General features: G+C 31.4%; 2 protein-coding genes across 2 annotated transcripts; both read right to left on the bottom strand.

Annotated features, from left to right (window-relative positions):
- Positions 1-6,573: 6,573 nt before the first annotated feature.
- Positions 6,574-10,431, bottom strand: LOC112027582 (auxin-responsive protein IAA1). The gene is made up of 5 exons (XM_065761889.1): positions 10,027-10,431; positions 8,784-8,968; positions 8,484-8,595; positions 6,980-7,041; positions 6,574-6,868 (listed from the first exon to the last, which is right to left on the bottom strand). Exons 1-5 carry the CDS (start codon positions 10,290-10,292, stop codon positions 6,831-6,833), a joined length of 663 nt encoding a protein of 220 aa, XP_065617961.1. The 5' UTR covers positions 10,293-10,431; the 3' UTR covers positions 6,574-6,830.
- A 563-nt stretch (positions 10,432-10,994) lies between these two features.
- On the bottom strand, positions 10,995-14,891 carry LOC136062617 (auxin-responsive protein IAA17-like). The gene is made up of 3 exons (XM_065761877.1): positions 14,878-14,891; positions 12,406-12,615; positions 10,995-11,223 (listed from the first exon to the last, which is right to left on the bottom strand). Exons 1-3 carry the CDS (start codon positions 14,889-14,891, stop codon positions 10,995-10,997), a joined length of 453 nt encoding a protein of 150 aa, XP_065617949.1.
- Positions 14,892-21,048: the final 6,157 nt, after the last annotated feature.

Below are 21,048 nucleotides of genomic sequence, written 5' to 3' on the forward strand. Positions count from 1 at the left end.
TTACAAATATACTATATCTCTATTTACAAAGAGGGGAAAAAAAAGACTGATAAGATGAGAGTAATAAAGTGAGAGAAAGTCTGAAATGATAATAGAGAGAGAGAGAGAGAGAGAGAGAGAGAGAGAGAGAGAGAGAGAGAGAGAGAGAGAGAGAGAGAGAGAGAGAAATGGTATTTGCTAAAACTATGAGCAAAGTCGCTAAGGAGAGAAAAATTGATGCGATTACAAAGCCAAAGAAAACATAACTATTGGCACCTCCAATGGTAAATTACGACCATAGTATTTCTCTTGGTACCATTTTTGAAGGAAAAATGAAATTATAAATTATTTTTTAGTAATGGGTTGAACAAGTTCCAAATTTGAATGATTGAGAATTTTTATTTGTTGTTTTTGAATAGTTTTTTTTGTTGAATAAATTGTTCACTAGTTATTGTTTGATCTAGTTATTTTTGTTTGGGTTATTTTTGTTGTTATTTGGGTTAATTTTTATTGTTGTTATTTAAACTTTTTTGTTTAAGGGGTTAAGGATTATGTTTCGGGAGTTCAATGGGGACTAGAATTATTTTTGGAGAGATGCTATGTCCACAATATTATCACAACAAATCTTATATAACAAGCTATTATTAGTGGGTAAAAAAGTGATGTTAGTATTGAGTCCAAATTATAATCAGTAACAACTTACTAAATAGAATTTGTTGTGAGATTATTGTAAATAAGTTGTGGATATAGCATTACTTTTATTTTTGTTGAACCTAAATTATTGTGATTTTCAAGCTAGGGTGTTCAACATTTTTTTTAGGGTGATCACAATAGGTTAGTTTAATAAATATTTATTTTTTTTGCAAGTATATATATACATTTTTTGCAAATCAGGGTGGTCCTGTGACTACCCTAACATCAATGTGGAGCTGCTAGTGTCCTAGAATCACACTACTAGTCACACCGTGATCTCACATTAACCATGACAGTAACGATTCAAGAAAACGGTCTATCATAAGTTATCATACATGTGCCAATCAAAATGTTATATTTGATTGGCACAACTAATTTAGTAATTTACTTCAGGCTAGCTCTACAATGGGAGAGCTAAAAAAGATAATCAGGTTACTTCAAAATGATATGACAAAGTAGTAAAAATCTGAATATTGTACTAGGTTTTACTTGCTGATGCTTACAAATTAAATTATGTGAATACAAGTGAATACAATTGCTCTCTAGGACAGCTTTTCTCTCTCTTTTTTCTGATTCTCCCTAGTTGGAGAGGGGCTCTATTTATACTAGTTGCCCCTCACTTTAGTGGATTCCAGTGGTGGAAATAAGTAGATACTTATTCCATCAGGTGTCTCCTCCACCTTTTAGGGAGATGTGTGGATTATTGGGTGTGTAACAGTGTTTAGGTCAATCATTCAGTAATAAATGCAATTATGTTAGGTGAGAACATCTATTTAATGCGGAAGTGACTGTTGTTGAATTCAGGTGCTATTTTCGTTGGTTTATTGGGCACAATTCCATTGTGCAATGGCTCATCCTCGGCTCTTTTGCATATATCATTGGAATGCCAAGGTCATTCCTTTATCAACTAGTCAATAGACCACGATGAGGGCAGCCATTGTTGTTAGATTTTAGACCCTTGTAAACATAGTTTGTTTAACCTAATTTAAAGCCAAGTTGTTACTTAGTTCAATTAAATAGATCTAGGTTAAACAAATATTAATCATATCACAAATAGCAGAAAAGTAAAGAATACGACGATATGATGACCCTGGAAAACCAATGAAACAGTCATGTTTCAAAGTAAAAAACTTGGGAAAGATTTAACTTAAACAATCCACAAGACAACAATTCACTAATAGAATGAAAGTTTTTACAATAGACTTAATCCTAAATCTATTGTTACCTCATGTAGTACTTACTCATGTGACCAAACGCAACTCCAAATCCACAAACTCTTCTATTATGAATTTGTTGCACACAAACACTCTACTTTGTGACTCTAAGGACTCCACTCATAGGTTTTGATCAGCAACACAAACTCTCCAGTTTGTGACTTTGAGATCTCCACTCAAATATTTAGATCATCAGTTAATATGTCTAGTGATGGCAATAACTTCTCTAGCATCGGATTTTGAGTTTCATCAAAGAGTTTTGTCGATAGAGGATTTGAGAGAGTTTTGGGTACAAAAAGCCTAGATCTACAATTAAAGGCACAAGATGCACTATTTTCTCTCTTTTTAAAACGTGTCTTAGGGTTTCTTTTAAATATTATGTGAATTAGATCTGAAACCCTAATCACTTGATGGGTTTAATGAGCTGTTAGGCCTTAATTAAATTTTGCTGTTCTGTCTCGATCAATCGAGCTTTCTTCTCGATTAGTCGAACCTGGCAAGTTTTGAATTTCTTGAACTTGCAGCTTCCTTGTTCTTGTATTGTGACTTGTAGTACCTGGAGCATTGTTTAACATACCTTATAGACTTTATGATCTATATCTAGAAAAGTTTATGTTCACGGTTTACCAATTGTTCTAAACTTTTAGAACCTAACAATTGTGTCGAAATCCAGAGCTCTTAATTGGGCTTGGGGTTTTTCCTTTACCATGCTTAGTCAATCTTGTATTATTGTTTCTTGTGTCGAGCTTAACCTTTTCCTCACAGTTACTTTATAGGCCGAAGCTTCATGGGCCTTGTGGACAGACCAACCCCCCACAATATAGATTGTTTATAAAAATAATAAAACAATAATACAATACATGTACGCATTTAAAATACAAAAGAATAAACTAGTCTCTTTATCTAAAAAACTTGGTTGTGACCTATGCTTACACACGAAAACATTTATGGGTGGTGATGATAAGGTGGTCATATCCAAGTGAGTGAGGTAGTTATCGTGCCATTCATGTTGAGTATTATGAATATGTCACTCGAAACCAAAATTAAGAAAATTAAATTGGATACTTGGCACAAAATTAAATTATAATTAAAAGCTAATTTGGATTCAATTTGAATTCTGATTATGTTTCAATTTTAATATAATATGTATATATCTAATGGATAGTCAAATACTAGAGCAATATACACTAATACCCTTCACATAATCTTCTTGTAGGTGTCTATTGTCCATGTTAACTGATGATGCCAAAAATCATTAGTTGGGTCACTCGCCTAAATCTAGAGTTCTGAAAAGGTTTTTTAAAATCTGCAAGAAAAAGAAAACTTATAGTGACAATCGGGGTGTGCCCTGGTATGGGAGCTTTGATGGTCAAGTTAGTGGTTGAAATAAAAATGGCTTTTAAGAATAAAAAGTGTATTTTACTATTAAGATTGCATAACTTGTTTTGTCGGTGTAGGAACGGTTTTATACTTCTCTCTAGGCTGATCATTTTTGGGAATTGGTTGCGGTGTCTTTATTGGGGTAATAATGCTCAATGCTTTCATAACCATCATCAATAGAGGATAATGGTAAGTCAACTGTTTGTCTGTATCGGTTACCACACATTTAAAGTGGGCATTGAATGTCGCTATTTATTGTCTATTTAATATGGACGATTATTATTTTTTTATTTTTTATTTTATTTTTTGATACAAGATAGAATTTTACTCTAGCCTAATCTAAGTGTATATGTATGTGAAGGTTTCCTCCTGGAGACTTAAACCTCGGCTCTTGCCCCCTCACACTCCATAAGCACTTATATTTGTGGAGTAACTATCGCATCAAGGGTGTGACCATCACACTTATACTTGACGATTATTACTTACACATTCATCCTTGATCTTACATCTAGTCGTCGACGACCATGCCAGTTTTTCCATACCCATCAATAATTATATATGCAAAACAAAAATAAGATATAGTTACAATTTTAAGCGAGGCCAAAATTTTAAAAATTATAACCCTTTTTAATGCTAGTTGAAGATAGCGTTGGGAGAAAAATCATACAAATAAATTAATAAACCCTTTTGTTTAGAGAAATGATATGTCTACAATATTTTCATAACAAATTATAACATTTTCCTCATGAAGCACAATTGATTCTGAGCATTTCCTTAAGCTCTTGGCTTCCCCAAGATTGTCTAATGAATCGGAACCCAACCTCATGACCTAGTCTTCTCCTCTCCAACATTGGTGTCCTCCTAATTGACATTGTTATAAGGCCAATTTCAATGGAGCCATTTTCAAGAGCAACAAATCTATTGGTTTGGGGGTGGTTGTCCAAGATAACGATGGTGAGTAGGGGTGGCACAATATGACACGACCCACGAACACAACACGACTCTACACAAAATTAACAGGTTATAAGTTAAGGTTTAATAAGTTCGTGTCATATTTGGGTTGATACAACTAACCAGTTTAATAAACGAGTCGGGTTAGTGTTTAATCTATAGAACCCGTTTGAACCGTTTAATTGAATGATATTTTACCAATATACCCTTCAAATTATAAGTATATAAACTTATTAGTTGTTGTGATTTATTTTCTTTAATATATTGTGATTGATTATTTGTGATATTGAGATATGTTTTGATTTTAAATGGTTATTTGCGATGCATTTACTCGTTAGTTCTAAATTTTATATAATAATTTATTTTTTATTTTTTTAGTTATTCATAATTTAGATCAATTTGGTTAATACTAAAATTAGTATATTTTTGTTTCGCTTTGATAAAATTTGATAAATGGGTCGATATAACTAACTCGTTTAATAAACAGATTGTATTAGGGTTGAGGAATCTTGACCATTTTAATAAATATGTCGGGTTAATATTGACTTATATAGTTGTATACTCATTAGTCGATACAACATGAATCTGGCACACAAACATGAATTGCCACCCCTAATGGTGAGGTTATTGGTGCTATGTCAATGCATATACCACTCCCTTAGACAGTAGCAGAAGTGGAAGCCCTTGCACGTCGTGGAGCTGTCCAATTTGCCAAAGAGATAGGCCTTCAAAATGTGATTTTCAAAGGTGATTCAGCATTGGTGATTCAAGCAATAAATGAAGGCTTGTTAGCTCTATTTGTTTATGGCCACATTATTTAACACATCCTCCATCCCAACTGTTGTTTTTTTTTTTTTTTTTTGGTCATGTAAAACACAATATTAGTAAAGTTGCAGATGCTCTAGCTGAAAAAGCCGAAGATGGTATGGAGCTACAGGTTTGGCTAGAAGTCCTGCCTGAAAATATAGCTTCCCTTGCCCTTTTTAATGTTCATTAAATTTTTTTCAATAAATTTCTTGGCTGATCTTTCAGTTTGGATTCTAAAAAAAAAAGTGTTCATTAAATTTTTTTCAATAAATTTCTTGGCTGATCTTTCAATTTGGATTCTTAAAAAAAAAGTGATAAGTTGTTATTGATTATTATGAGCAGATAAAAATGTAATTTAAGTTTTGAATTTAAATTAAAACTAATAATAACTTATTAAATATAATTTATTATTAAAATATTACAAACATAATATTTCTCTTATATTTAATTATAAATGGTAAGAGAATCAAATGCTCTGGCTTTTTACTGATCATGCATTGTAATGCATTAAACAATGCGTACTGATTGCAGTTAGAGGTTAAGTTGCTTCTCATCGTGATTATCGTCAAGTGTGAAGCATAGAACTTGCCTGCGTAGCATGACGTACAACTCAGCTCCACAAACAAATCCATCAATCAACTTTCATTGATTACAAAGTCCAAACGTACTCTACTGTTCAGCCAAGCAATTTCGCATAAATTTATAACTTAACACAATTTTCTTTCGCCTGATGGATAAAAGAGTGGTGGTGTATGTACGTTCTGAGATTTTGCTATTTGGACAAAGTCCTCCATTTTGCAGCAAACTAGTGTTATTTTTTTTAGGAACCACAAACTAGTGTTATTTAATTTCAGCATGAAGGCCTGTGTAAAACCGATGTATATAGCATAAATGGTTCATGACTTCATGGTAAAGATGGTGTTTTTTTATTTTATTTTATTTTTTTTATTTTTATGAAAAGAGTGTAACTTTATTAAGAAAAATATAAATTCAGTACGTATTGAGTTATAGACTTACAGCCAACTCAATGGGGATGGATTTTTTCTATCTTAATTACAAAACTATCTACTTTCTCAGTATATTTCGCCAAGATGTACATGTGTTAGTTTATTTCCTTGCCGCTCCACATGTGATACTTGGATTGACCCGAAACCTTGAAATTTCTAACATACCTGTTTAAGATATTGGATCAGGCATACAGCAACTAGTGGAGTGCAGGAATCCAAGAGCGCATTAGAAACAATCTTAGAATCGTGTTAAAAAATCACATCCCGTATATCAAGATGTTATTTTGCCAGGAAAGGTAGTTAGCGAACATTACTAGGACTCTATGAGCCTAATTATTAATAAATTATCACTTATTACAAAATTTAAATTATTTAACAAATGTAAAATGGAGAAAGATTCGAGCCCTTTATAACTTACTCTAACGTCATAAATCATAGTAATAAAATACCACTTGTCCAAAAAATTAAATTAATAGAAAATAATTAATTAAATTTCTTAATTAATATTCTAACAATAATTAATAGTCTAATAATATTTCAAATGGCACGATTACAATCACTAACAAGTCACAAGAAGTAGTAATGTCAGCAAAAGTTTACAAGACTAACAATAATATGTTACATGAAGGTATCATCAACCAAATTAGACCAGAAAGGGAAAATAATACAAACAGTAATCATTCTTATTCCTATCAAAAAAGAAAAAGAAAAAAAGTAATCATTCTTATTTATCTACTCTCCATCGGACTGATCCCTAAGCAAGCTTCTACCATTCAAGGAGACTCTAATTTCTTGGTTTTCAAGTCGTGGTTTTACATCTTGGAGGAGTTCTAGGCGCTGCATAATCATCAATTAGGAAAATAAATGTTCAATAAAAGAGATGTATTAATTAAATATGGAGAAAATTAGATGAATTAATTCTTTTTAAGTACTTAAAATATGTATTACCTAACCCAACAGCCTCTGAGCTTTTCATCAAGCGAATACGCTTGCATGATTCTATGAACATTCTGCCATTCAAAATGGGAAGTAAATCATATTAATTTAAATTAAATTAAGAAGACCAGTTTCTTTCAATATCCTACAATTACAGATCTGAGGCCACCTAAGAGAAATAGTACCAGTTAAATTAGTTTAATCTAATTAATATTTATTAGATGCTTGTGGGGTGTGGGGGCAAGGGCCATGGTTCAAGTTTTTAAGAGGAAGTTTCACACACTTATAGACTTAAATTAGGCTAGAGTAGAAATTCTATCTTGTACAAAAAAAAAAAAATTAAAAAAATCTAATTAATATTTATTATGCTTAATGGTAGCCTTAAATCCTTAAAATGAGTGAATTGCTGGAAATAGAAATTCGTCTTTAAACTTTAAGGAAGATGCTACTTGCAGAGACCAAATTGAGATAACACAAGACACAACACAAGGGAAGATTTGGTATGCAGTCCCGAATTTCTCAAACTGACAATGCTCTAGAAAAGGACACATAAACGAAAGTTCCTAAGTTTCCATGTCCCAACTCCCACAAAATTATCCAATTTTGTTTTTCTTCTAAAAAAACATATTGTTCGAATGGAGTTAGTATAACTGTATAATATTCAAATTGATGCACCAATTTCTAAACACAAATTAAAATCAAAGTATTTTATGGTAAAATTATTAATAATTCTAGCATTTTCTTTACAAAAACTCTATTCCTACAAGCATAAAGTTGGAAAATGATCGTCTCCAATTGAATCCTGTAACTCCTTCATATCTTTAGTTGGATGTGTGACATTTTTCATTTAGTTAAGTTTTAAATGTCACATATTTTACATCTAAATAAAAGTTAGAAGAAATTTGAGGATTCAATGAGAGAGATCTTACCTCATATATAACGGGTTTGTAGAAAATTCTTTTAACCCATTACATAACAATTGATAAAACTATTCACATGTATTTTTGGTCACATGACCCATTTAATCAAGTATATGACTTGTTAAAATAATAGGTTTTGACTTACTTCAGTAATTTTAACTGAAATTTCATTTTATTTTAATGAGAAACTGCCACATCATCCACTAACTAAATAAAATGTAATAATTAGAACTCATTATCACTTGTTATCGTATATTTAAAATAAAAGGAGATCTCCAATTAAAAAAGTACTGGAGATAAGTAAAACTCAAAATAATAATGTATATTCTTAGAGCATACATTAATAATCATCTATTTTAAGAAACCTTTTATGAAAAATTGAAAAAACTATCAAAACAATTAGTTACTTTTTCATTTTTTCATAATTTTTTTTAAAAATGATTTACTAACATATGTCCTTAGAGCATCCGTTAATAAAATCCAAATAATAAATATGTATGGTTTTATAAGTCTCTTCAACCTGGAAACTTTATTCTTCTCATGATTACTAGTCACTTAATTAAAGGTTAGGTTAATTATATTTAGTGATGACTTACTTCCAAGGAACGTCTCCAACTAACATCCAGTCACCATCCTTATCTTCGTAGGTTGGCACATATTCCATTTCCTTCATTGGATCGATAACCTTGCTCTCACCCAAATAATTACCTATATATAATAGCACCAAAATGAATAAGAATTTAAGCACAAATGATTAAACTACCTCTTATTATATAGTTATATGACTCAAAATGTCAAATGGTAATAATTAATATCTTGTCCCATAATGACAAACTCCAACTCCAACAAATACTACATATTATAAGTAGCACATATAGTATAATTAATATACTCACCACGAATTTTGAAGCAAGTGAACATTTTCTCTAAGGCCATCAATAGCTCTTGATAGCTATTGTATGTCTCCAGGTCCACTTTACGCAGATACGGTGCTCCATCTACGGCTACTTTCACGTACTTGCAGCTCTTCAACGCCTTCTTTCTGTACGATCTCACTGGTGGCCATCCAACCACTTGGGTCCTTGGATACCACAATGAGAAATTATGTGTATATTTGTACAAATTAATCACACAAAAGTTTCACAATGTTGAATAACATGCATGAAGACTTCAGTAGCTAGCATGCATATACCCTATTTAACGCAAAGCAACTATAGCCGCTTATCATGTATTAGCAGATGGCCTTAAAGAGCGAGCGTTTTAGGCTACTCTATCATCTTTGATGATCTTTCATTTACATATAAAACAGCATCTAAAATCATATTTGTATATATGCAAAACTCATGTGCTTTTGAACATAAAATATTCATCGATCGGGCGGATCTAGAAGTTCCCGCTTACCTTCTTAACTCAATCAATTGCCTAGAAAAAAAAAAAAACAAATCTTTTAAAAAACCTAAACATAAATTTATAGAAGAGCTAAAAAAAAAAAAAAAAAAAGTGTAAAAATCTTCCTTCACACTTTAAATAAGGAAGAAAAGAAAACCCTCCTATTAGATGGAGGATTTTTTTTTTCCATAGACAAATTATATTTAGAAAATATTATCATTATTCTTGAATAAAATTATCATTTCACATGTAAAGTAAATCATCTTCTTTTTACCATCACTATTTTTTTTTTCCTTGATAATTTGAGAGTGGAGAAAGGAAATTTAACCTGAATGTCTTAGTTAGAAAGGCCGCCACAAAGTGCTAAGATTAAACTACAAAACTTTTGTATTCATCCTAACTAATTAGGAATGTTTGTTTTAATTTTTTTTTTCTTTTAATTACTTTTTAAAACCTCACTACATCGAAACAACTTAACCAACTTTCAACAAATAAACAAACAAGTTTTGATTGTTTCCCAAAGCGTCCATTCCCTTTGACATCATTTTTACATTCTTTTAAATTATATGTAAATTTTGAACACTTAAGTATGGATATTGTGCAAAACATTTTAGAGTCGGTTAGAGTAATTACCCTAAACAAGTAAAAATCCTTCGGCCAAAAAAATAAATGCCACACTTTTTCTTTGAATTAATTTTAATGAACTAAAATTTTATATAGGTGCAAGCTAGCTAGCTAGTATCCTCTTACTTGGAAGCTGGGGTTTTGCAGGCACCGGAGACAACATCATCAGACTTGTCGTCAACCTCGTCAGCATGAGTTTTGCCACGTGGCTTGCTGGTAGATGTTCTGAGGTTAAGATCGACGGTCTCGATGAATCCACGTTTGGTACAGAACTTTCCTGCAGGTGATCGAGTTGGCTCGCCAGGTATTCCTAAGGTGAGCTCAGTGTCCTTGAAGGTCATGGCGGAGGTGACGTCAGACTGCGGCGAATCCGAGAGTGTGTCCAGTGGCATAGTGTAGGGTTTGGTGGGACCAATCACAAGTTGGGGTATGAAACTATGAATAAATCCTAGTATATGATAATAGTAGTAGTTTAGTACTATCAAGTTTTTGTGATTGTGTGGTTTTTGCTTGTGAATGCGTGAACGTGTGGATGGGTGTCGGGGGACATATAAGGGGTTGGAAGGCCTATAAGACGAGGCCACGTGGGGGTGTGGATTAGGGGATGAATCCATGTAGATGCGTGTACTGTGGCTTTGTCTGTGTCTGTGAATGTGAATGTGATTGTGATGATAGCAAAGCTTGGAAGTTTGGGCCCCTTGTCGGTACATTCATTCTCAATCAATTCACTTTCAACTCTTCCACCCACCATATTCGCTAATCTGCTTTCAACTATTGCTGTTATCTTAATCACTAGTATTATTTTATCATTAGGTAAAATTTAGATACAATAACTCATATATTTGGTTCCAATTGAATTCATATACTTGCTATGTTGAATTTGATTGTCTTTTATAAAAAAAAATAATGCTATTCATTTCTTATTAGTCGATACAAAGTAGTGTTTAAACTTAATAGAGAAATTTACTAATTGTATTTAAGTTTTATCTCTTAACATTTTGATTATTTTTAAAAAAAATAATACTATTCATTTTTTATTAATGGTAATAATTAATATCTTGTCCCATAATGACAAACTCCAACTCCAACAAATACTACATATTATAAGTAGCACATATAGTATAATTAATATACTCACCACGAATTTTGAAGCAAGTGAACATTTTCTCTAAGGCCATCAATAGCTCTTGATAGCTATTGTATGTCTCCAGGTCCACTTTACGCAGATACGGTGCTCCATCTACGGCTACTTTCACGTACTTGCAGCTCTTCAACGCCTTCTTTCTGTACGATCTCACTGGTGGCCATCCAACCACTTGGGTCCTTGGATACCAGAATGAGAAATTATGTGTATATTTGTACAAATTAATCACACAAAATTTTCACAATGTTGAATAACATGCATGAAGACTTTAGTAGCTAGCATGCATATACCCTATTTAACGCAAAGCAACTATAGCCGCTTATCATGTATTAGCAGATGGCCTTACAGAGCGAGCGTTTTAGGCTACTCTATCATCTTTGATGATCTTTCATTTACATATAAAACAGCATCTAAAATCATAATTGTATATATGCAAAACTCATGTGCTTTTGAACATAAAATATTCATCGATCGGGCGGATCTAGAAGTTCCCGCTTACCTTCTTAACTCAATCAATTGCCTAGAAAAAAAAAAAAACAAATCTTTTAAAAAACCTAAACATAAATTTATAGAAGAGCTTAAAGCGTTCTAAAACCTTGGTAAAAGCCGGTGTAACAATACTAAGTTATACGTAAGGAGTGTCTTTAAAATTAGTCTTGAGAGTTATGGTTCAGTAATATGATTCAGTTCTCTAATTTTTTTTTTTTAAAAAAGTGTAAAAATCTTCCTTCACACTTTAAATAAGGAAGAAAAGAAAACCCTCCTATTAGATGGAGGATTTTTTTTTCCATAGACAAATTATATTTAGAAAATATTATCATTATTCTTGAATAAAACTATCATGTCACATGTAAAGTAAATCATCTTCTTTTTACCATCACTATTTTTTTTTCCTTGATAATTTGAGAGTGGAGAGAGGAAATTTAACCTGAATGTCTTAATTAGGAAGGCCGCCACAAAGTGCTAAGATTAAACTACAAAACTTTTGTATTCATCCTAACTAATTAGGAATGTTTGTTTTAATCTTTTTTTTTTCTTTTAATTACTTTTTAAAACCTCACTACATCGATACAACTTAACCAACTTTCAACAAATAAACAAATAAGTTTTGATTGTTTCGCAAAGCGTCCATACCCTTTGACATTATTTTTACATTCTTTTAACTTATATGTAAAATTTGAACACTTAAAACACTTAAGTATGAATATTGTGCAAAACATTTTAGAGTGGGTTAGAGTAATTACCCTAAACAAGTAAAAATCCTTCGGCCAAAAAAATAAATGCCACACTTTTTCTTTGAATTAATTTTAATGAACTAAAATTTTATATAGGTGCAAGCTAGCTAGCTAGTATCCTCTTACTTGGAAGCTGGGGTTTTGCAGGCACCGGAGACAACATCATCAGACTTGTCGTCAACCTCGTCAGCATGAGTTTTGCCACGTGGCTTGCTGGTAGATGTTCTGAGGTTAAGATCGACGGTCTCGATGAATCCACGTTTGGTACAGAACTTTCCTGCAGGTGATCGAGTTGGCTCGCCAGGTATTCCTAAGGTGAGCTCAGTNAGTTTTTTCCTGAAAAATAAGATACACAAAATTTAATATGGCAAAAATATAAGACTGTAAAAGGTTGTATATATACAAAACAAAACAAAAGTCAAGCCAAACAAATACTTAATCCCCTAAAAAGATAAGTAAATGAATAAAAGTGAGATTCAACTTGGTTGCAATCAAGTCGAATCGAACTGAATAATAAACTTTTATAATTAGTTTATTTAATTTTATTTGAAACATTTTATACTTGGTTCTTTTTTTCTTTTCTTTTTTTAATTCTCTACTCTCATATAGAGTAAAACCATTACTATAATTTGTTATATCTTCAAAAATTATATTTTGAAAATTAGTAACTACATAATTATTGAAATTATATTGTTTGAGATAATTAAATAGATTAGCTTTTCTATAAGCTTATAATAATTAGATTCACCAATTAATCTTGTATGACTATAAATTATGTATATTTGCAACTATGAAATGAACTATTGATTATCAAATAAATTTAAAATAATAACTTGATATTCTATAAACTTATTTACAAATTCAAACAATCCAATCTTAATTATGTATAAGTATATTTTACATACATTTACAAAAAAAAAAAAAAATTATACACATACACAAATTGAGTAGGAAGTTATGGACACATTTTTATGTTTAAGCTTGGTTCTTTTAAATCATGTATAAAACTTGACTTTAGTTTGGTTTATTTGTTAAATAAAACATAAAAAAGTGTCTTCGTAAGCTAAATATGAGTTATTCATAAATAGCTTGGCTCATTTACCGCCATAAATCCAATACTAAGTTATAGAATACCATTGAAGAACTTTGTACATAACCAATAATAAGAATGTTGTTACAGTAAACTTCACATTTTTTGTGTGTGGTATATTCTGTTAGGAAATAAAATTGACCGGTTTCACTTCACATTAAATATCATTTGTATTAGTAAATATACTAGTTTGTAATCCCTATACATGCATGAATGCAATCAAGTATTAAAATTATTCATGGTTTTTTAGAAAGTAGTCCAAATATTATATATTATAACTAAAGAATTTTAATAATTTTGAATGAGAGATTTAAATTTTGATTTTTTTAAAGAACATTAATTACTATGTTAAATAAATTGAATTGAAATTATTTCTCAATAAATATATATTGGTAATGGAAACTTAAGAAATAACCACAAGATCTACATATAAATTACCAATATTAATCCATTAAGAAAAAACTAGCCTCATCACGCACACTTTGTGCATGTAATGAGACTTTTATTTTTTATTTTTTTGAGTTTAATGAAATAATATTTAAAAGTGAGATAAAGATAGTGTTAGTGTCCTAATTCTTAGGATTTTTTACTACGTGAGAGTTTATAAAAGTTTGAAAGTTTAAAACTTAGGAACTTTTTAAAAAATAGTAAATTACTCTTTTTTAACGTGTTTGTGTTTTTAAATTTAAAATTATCTAACTAAAAGATAGGGGCACTTTAGAGAGTTTAAATATTTGTGTGAGGATATTTTAGTACGCAAAATGATGAAACCCAAACAAGGAATCTTCTCATTAGTATATGAAAAATATTTAAAAATAACATCTACCCTATTAACATGATATCATATCATCAATAAATTTTTCATCAAATTTTGTGTTTGAATTAATATTAAGTTTTGGAGTTCTAAGAAAAATTGGATTAGTTTCAAATGGGTTGTAAGTAGTTTAAATGGAATTTTAAATAATTTAAATAGATTGAAAATATTTTGAAACTGGAAAGACTTTTTACACAAATTAAACAAGAATGAGTTTAAAATCTAATGTGAGACATTTGAAACAAAACTAGTGTTAATTCATCCTTTGTTGAGTTTCCATTTTTATTATTTAATATGATAGATTTATGTCCCCTTTCACTCTTAATTACACAAAATGTGTTATTCTAAACAGAGAAAATGAAAATTTTAGAAAGTAAATAATAACATAACATAACTCAGCATAAATTAGGCAAAAAGAAGTAGATTTTGAAATATAATGTTACATTCGAACTCATTATTGACATGATATTGTTTGCTTTGAGTTGTCCCTCACAGTTTTAAAACTTAAAAAGTCTCATACCAAGTAGAGTCGAAGGCATTCTAGATAAAAGCATAAGATCTCCATTTACCTAAGTGATGTGAGACTAGTCAAAATTTGGTTCTTCTTTACCTTATCTCACTTAAGAGGTTTTTTGGTCTTTTGGGTCCCACAATCTAGCCCATCAAGGGCCAAATGTTCCTGTGTGGTACTTACCTACCAACCCACATTATTTCGGAATCCGTTTTGATACTATTCTATCACACTCAGCTTGTCATTAGCATAATTTTTTTACTTTGTGTTACCCTACAATTTTAAAGGGTCTCATATCAATTAGAGTCTAAGACACATTCCATATATTTAGGCGATGTAAGACTTAATCAAGATTTTATTCTTCCTCACCTCATCCCACCTAAGAGATCTTTTAACTTTTAGATCCCATATAAACTTCTGATTGGCGCCACCCCTACTCTCATTTTAAAATGAATGTCTCAGGCGAAAAGAAATACCATTTTGGCGTTTGAAAGGTCAAATTCTTTTTCAAAATCTTTTTACTTTAAAGTTTAAACTTAAAAGCCCCCTACATTCAAAGGTGTTTTGACCTAAATCGAATTTGCATGTGCCTATTACTTAGCCGTACAGAATGATTTGGGTTCAAGCTTCAAATGTATACATAAAATTATAAATTAAGGGTTGGCCGGCCGCCCAGCTGCTATCCATATTCAACAATAATCTTATTGTCCAGCTACAAAATACATAGAAAATAATGAAAGAAATGAAGTACATCCCTAGCGTGATTTATGATAAAGAATCCATTTCTTCGAACTGTTTGTACTTTTTCAACTCTTTAAAACCTCATTATTTTTTATTTTTTCAGATATAAAACATTTTCAAATAATACATTTTCACAAAAATAAGAAAATAAATTGAACTAAATAGATACGTACTAGAAAGACTTAGAAAAAATAAATATAAAATTGAAGTTAACTCAGCTTGTATTGCTTTCGGCAGTGCATTGTAGGTTGACCCAAGTCTTTGAAGATTTCAAGTCAAGCTAGGGAAGAGCTGCATTGCCTTGACAAGTCCGACAGACATGTGGTAATGTTGGCATGTTGGCGACGTGTCGTTTTCTCATTCTACGTTTCTGGAAAATAAAAATAAAAAACAGGGAGGGACTCAAGACTCAAGATACTGCGGCTACTGGTGAATACATCTCACTGCAAAACCGGTAGCCGCACGCGGCTTTAGCCACTGTCTTGCCATCTCAGAAAATTTTCATTTGAAGCTCTTGTTAAATCTCTTTCATATATAGATAAACTAATTAACTAGTTTACCTAATAGGCAATAATCTATCTAACCCTGAATTTTTTTTATTCATTCTAGGTCATTAAAAAAAAAAAAGTATTATTTTGATTGGCAAATTATTCTCGTCCTTCATTCTTATAATTCGTTGTTTAGTTCATCCATCATGTGCAAAAGTGAATTGGGTTTTTGTACTCTTCTATATATACAGTTAGGATTGGGGCCTAATCATGTGACGCCTCATGCTGGTATAGTGGACTTCTTCATGTGCATGCATTAGTTCACAAACAGAAAGCATTAGAAAACTGGCTCAAGATTAATAAATTTCTTAATCACTATTCTTTATGTGTAGTTTAATGTGTGATAAGTGCAATGCATCATCCACTCGATTCCTCAATAGACGCATAAATTGCCATAAGAGTGATACTAGGAATACTATAACTTTTACTATATCTCCTTTACAAATTGATGTATTACCTATCACAAAAAAGTAAGCCAAACATTCATTTTATATTTTTAGAATTTACTAATCAAATTTATTGCCACATAAGTTTGTAAAGGTTATGTAATAATATTTATAATATTTTTAACATTAGGTAGTCATCATGCATGCCTTGTTGAAAACAAATGCACAATATGCTGCAAATTTCATATTGTGATCCATTTGTTTAATTCAATTTGTAGTTAATATCAAAACCAAAAAAAAAAAAAAAAAAAAATCAACAACAACAACAACATGCCATTCCACTCTTAAAATTGACATGTTAAAATGTATAGTCTTCTATTTCATTTTGAGATATCTTAAAATGTACTCCTTTGTCCCAAATTGTTAGAACTCTAATCTATTTTTGGGATGTCACAAGATAAAATCCCATTTGAAAAGTTAATAAATAAATTTCCTAATATACCAATTTTATTTTACTTAAAAACTCAATACCCATATTTCACTAAAGTTTAAATTAAAGAGGTTAGTATAGGTAATTTGTACCCTTTTATATAAATGACAATTCATTAAATGACGTTTCTTTAAAATTTTGGATTTTTTAAAAATATCAAAATGTAATAGATGGAATATTATTCTTTGAAAAGTCAATAAGTAAATTTCCTAACTTACCATTTACGTTATTTAATGAAAACAGTTTTAGAAGGGTGTATATTTTTATTTAAAATACAAATATGTGGGGTCCATAGATTTGTCCCAAACAATTTTTAATATAAAATCTGTAGATTACTTTTAGGATGCTTTTGAATTAAATTCAAAACATTGTAGAATTTGTAGATTATTATTATTTTTTTTTTTAATAATGATAAGGGGCATAGAGCTTATGTACCTTTTATTTATATATATTATATATATATATATAATGATAAGTTTCAAATTTGAAGTGTGAGACTTTTTTTATGATAAAGATAAATTAATTAAAAGATAGCAGAATTTGGATAAATTTGTGGGTTCCACTGTTTTCAATTTTTTTTTTACAACTATTCGGTTAAAAACATTTTTTGTATCATAAAAACATCATCTCAGTTGTTTTCAAAATCATGTTCTGAATAAGGAAAATAGGATACAATTTTCTAAAAACTGTATTTAGAGAACATCGGCCAAACAATAGATTCAAGTGCGGGACTCACCATTTTATAGATTGCAAAACAAAAAACTTTATTTAAATACTTTTACCAAACATGCCCTAAAATATAATTGATTTTGATATTTAAAATATTTAGGGCTTGTTTGGTAAGAGGATTTTGATGGTGAACTAAGAATTAAGCCAACTCCGATCTCGTCAATGAGAGTCGTCCATGTTAAGAAGGCAAGAATGGACCTCCTTTATAGAACTGGTTGTCCATGCATTTGAGGCTTGTCCATTAAGAAAACATTTAGATGATCCCAGACACTTAGGAAATTCCAAGTGTGTTTCTCTATAAGAGTCAATGAATTGGACCACACGTTCCTATCTCAAGGCATGAGTGAAAATTGAGGTTCATTGCCACAACTTCTTACTAAGTACTTAACTTCCAATAACGGTTATGGAAGATAAGATCAAATAGTCTAACTTCCATAGCGGTTGTGAAAGTTAATCCTGAATCTTCGGAACTCCTCAAAAATAGGGGAAGTTACTAGACAAGTAACCGCTTCAAGTGTGCACTATATAAACGCTCATTTACATCAAATGAAAGTAAGTTTTTCACGATTCCCAAAAAGTTGGAATTCCAAAATTTAAGAGAAACTAACTTAAGCATCGGATGGTTTTTGGCCTGTGCGCCTCGGTCACTTTTAACCGTGTGTTTTCCTTTTCAGACCTTCCAAAAAGTGGTTAGATCTTTGAGGCCTGGAGCATTCAAACTACTGATTTTCATCGCATCATCAGATTTAAATACAATATTTTGTTTTGGAAGCCATAAAATAGTGGATCCCACACTTGAATCTTTTGTTTGGCTAATGCATTCTAAATACAATATTCAAAAAATTAGTTCCTATTTTCTAGGTTCAAAACAAGATTTTGAAAACAATTAAGAGGATGTTTTTAAGATACAGAAATTTTTTAGTGGTATAGTTGTAAATAAATTGAAAACAATGAGCTCCACAGATTTGCCCAAACTTTTTTATCTCTTAAATTAAGGAGCTTATTTTTATCACAAAAAAACTCTCACGTTTCAAATGTTAACCATATCACTATCCAAAAATAAAAAGGAAGAAAGAATGGTACATTAGTTCTATATATGTTACTTACTGTAAAATATATGTTATCATTATCAATTTTAAAGTTTATCATTATCCAAATAATAATAATAATCTATATATGTTACTTCCTGTAAAATATTTTTTTTTTGCTTTTTTTTTAAATATCTCAAACTTGAAATAGTCTCCCAAAAATCAATGTTTTTGTTTGTTTTAAGTACTTAGAAATTTGTACTTAAAAGTGGGAGCTAAACACATACTAGTTTCACATTTTATTTTTTTGAAATTACTTTCATACTGTTTTGAAAAAAATAAAGTTTTATTTATTTATTTTTTCTAGCTATTTCCATTCCTATTATAAACCCAACCTTGTATTTTGGATCAGGCGCATTCTTTTCAAATAGCATATTATTTTTAAATAGGCAAACTAGGGGTGTGCATGGGTCGAGTTGAGGGAATTTTTTGACCCAACCTACCATGGTGGGTCAAAAAAATTTGACCCGACCCAACCCAACCCATCATATAAGTCCAACCCAACCCACATGGGTCGAGTTGGGTTGGGTTGAACCCATGGGTTTGACAAATTTTATTATTATTATTATTAAATTGAGTAGAAAAAAAATATAAATATTAATATATTAAAAAAAACCCAAAGATTAGTATTAATATAACTCTTTAAAGGCAAACAACATTAATTACTAAACAACAATAGTAATTTACTAAGGTTTGTGTGAACTAATTGGCTTTTATATGGGATAGGAAGAACTAGTTATTTAAAAAAAAATTAATTATATAATATATATATATATATTAAATTAGTATTAGTAGGAATGACCCGCTACAAAAAATTTTTTTGTAACCCAACCCAACCCACCAAGCCCTAAAAACCGATCCAACCCGGCGGGTCGGGTTGGGTATGGCGGGTCGGTGGGTTTTCTGCACACCCCTAAGCAAACCAGGGCAAGCTGGTGGTAGAGGTCTCCGAAGGAATGAGAATGGGGGGTGGATCAAAGGGTGTGCTTGGAATTGTAAGAATATGAATAGCATTTTGGCAGAATTATGGGCCCTCAAAGATGGGCTTATGATGGCCTAGCAGAAAACATTCCAAGTTTAATTGTAGAACTTGATGCTTTAGCAGTAGTTCACCTTGTGAAAAACTCCAATAGCAATTTCTCACTTGAACCTCTACTCACCCGACTGCAAGAACCTATTGAGGAATTTTAGCAATGGGTAGCAAACAAATGCACGGATGCTTTGGCTAGAATAGGCAGCACTAGTGTTGATGCTCATATTTTGTTTATTAATCCGCGGTGGATCAGCTATATACCCTTGATAAAGAGGGAATGTCTTGTACCAGACTTATTTCTATCTAATTCCAGCATTTCGTGTTTACCACCAAAAAAAAAAAAAAAAAAATTTAAAGGTGTGAACTTACTACACTCCTTTGGTCCAATTTGTTTTTAAGGCTAGCTAGTCTATTTGCTTGTCCCACAAATCCATAAAGGCGTTGGGTATCCTTTGATTCCTTTCCGGTCCGTTTCCGTTTGCATGGTCATCGGCCTATGGGCTAGAGATTTAGGATGGTCTTCTCGTCTCACCAGTCACCATCCTCGCTCTTTGTTTTTGACTTGGTATTTAGTTCCCTATCGCTATCGTTTAAATCACAGGCACGTGAAATTCAATCTTGAATCGCCCCCACTAATCTCGATCAATAATATCATCACTGATTGCCAATAGCTCAAATACATGCCTTTCGGCGTGCCCACTTATATTTATTTCCTCTTTAGCGTAAAACTCAAAATCAGCTCCATTAAATTGGTTGAAAAAAGTAGTAAGGATCTAGGCAATACTTATCTTTTTCTTTTATCTTTTTTTTTTTTTTAGAAGAATGCAATACATGTGGGTTCTACAATATAGTTGTGGAAACCACACCTAGTGAGAAAAATGAAGCATATGACGGATGCACAACATACCAACACCTTTAAGGATATTCTAGTGGCTGGTTTTGGAAGAGTTTTTTTTTTTAGCTACATTGACCTATCAGCTTTCAAGAAGCCAACTCATCACCGGCACTGCACCGAGATCAAAAATCATCCGCAACACCACCGTGGAATTCTATCATATTTAAGGTGAGTTATTAACGACAAGCGCTTAAGTGGAGATGTTTCTTTCCTATTAGTTTATCCAGAAGTTTCTTTTCTAAAAAAAAAAAAAGTACAAACTAGATCAGGAGTGAGGAGAGATTGGCGCATCTGTCTACATCGTTAGAAACTGCCACTTAACAATAGAATCCACAAGGTTTCACCATGCCGCATGGTTTGGAGAGTTGAACAACCTTGCCAGCCACAACTTCTAAACGAATCCCTCAATTTAATGATCAAATCTTCGCCCAACTTTTCAACCCT

This window comes from Quercus suber, unplaced genomic scaffold (genome assembly GCF_002906115.3).
Source record: "Quercus suber isolate HL8 unplaced genomic scaffold, Cork oak 2.0 scaffold_433, whole genome shotgun sequence".
NCBI classification, from domain to species: Eukaryota; Viridiplantae; Streptophyta; class Magnoliopsida; order Fagales; family Fagaceae; genus Quercus; species Quercus suber.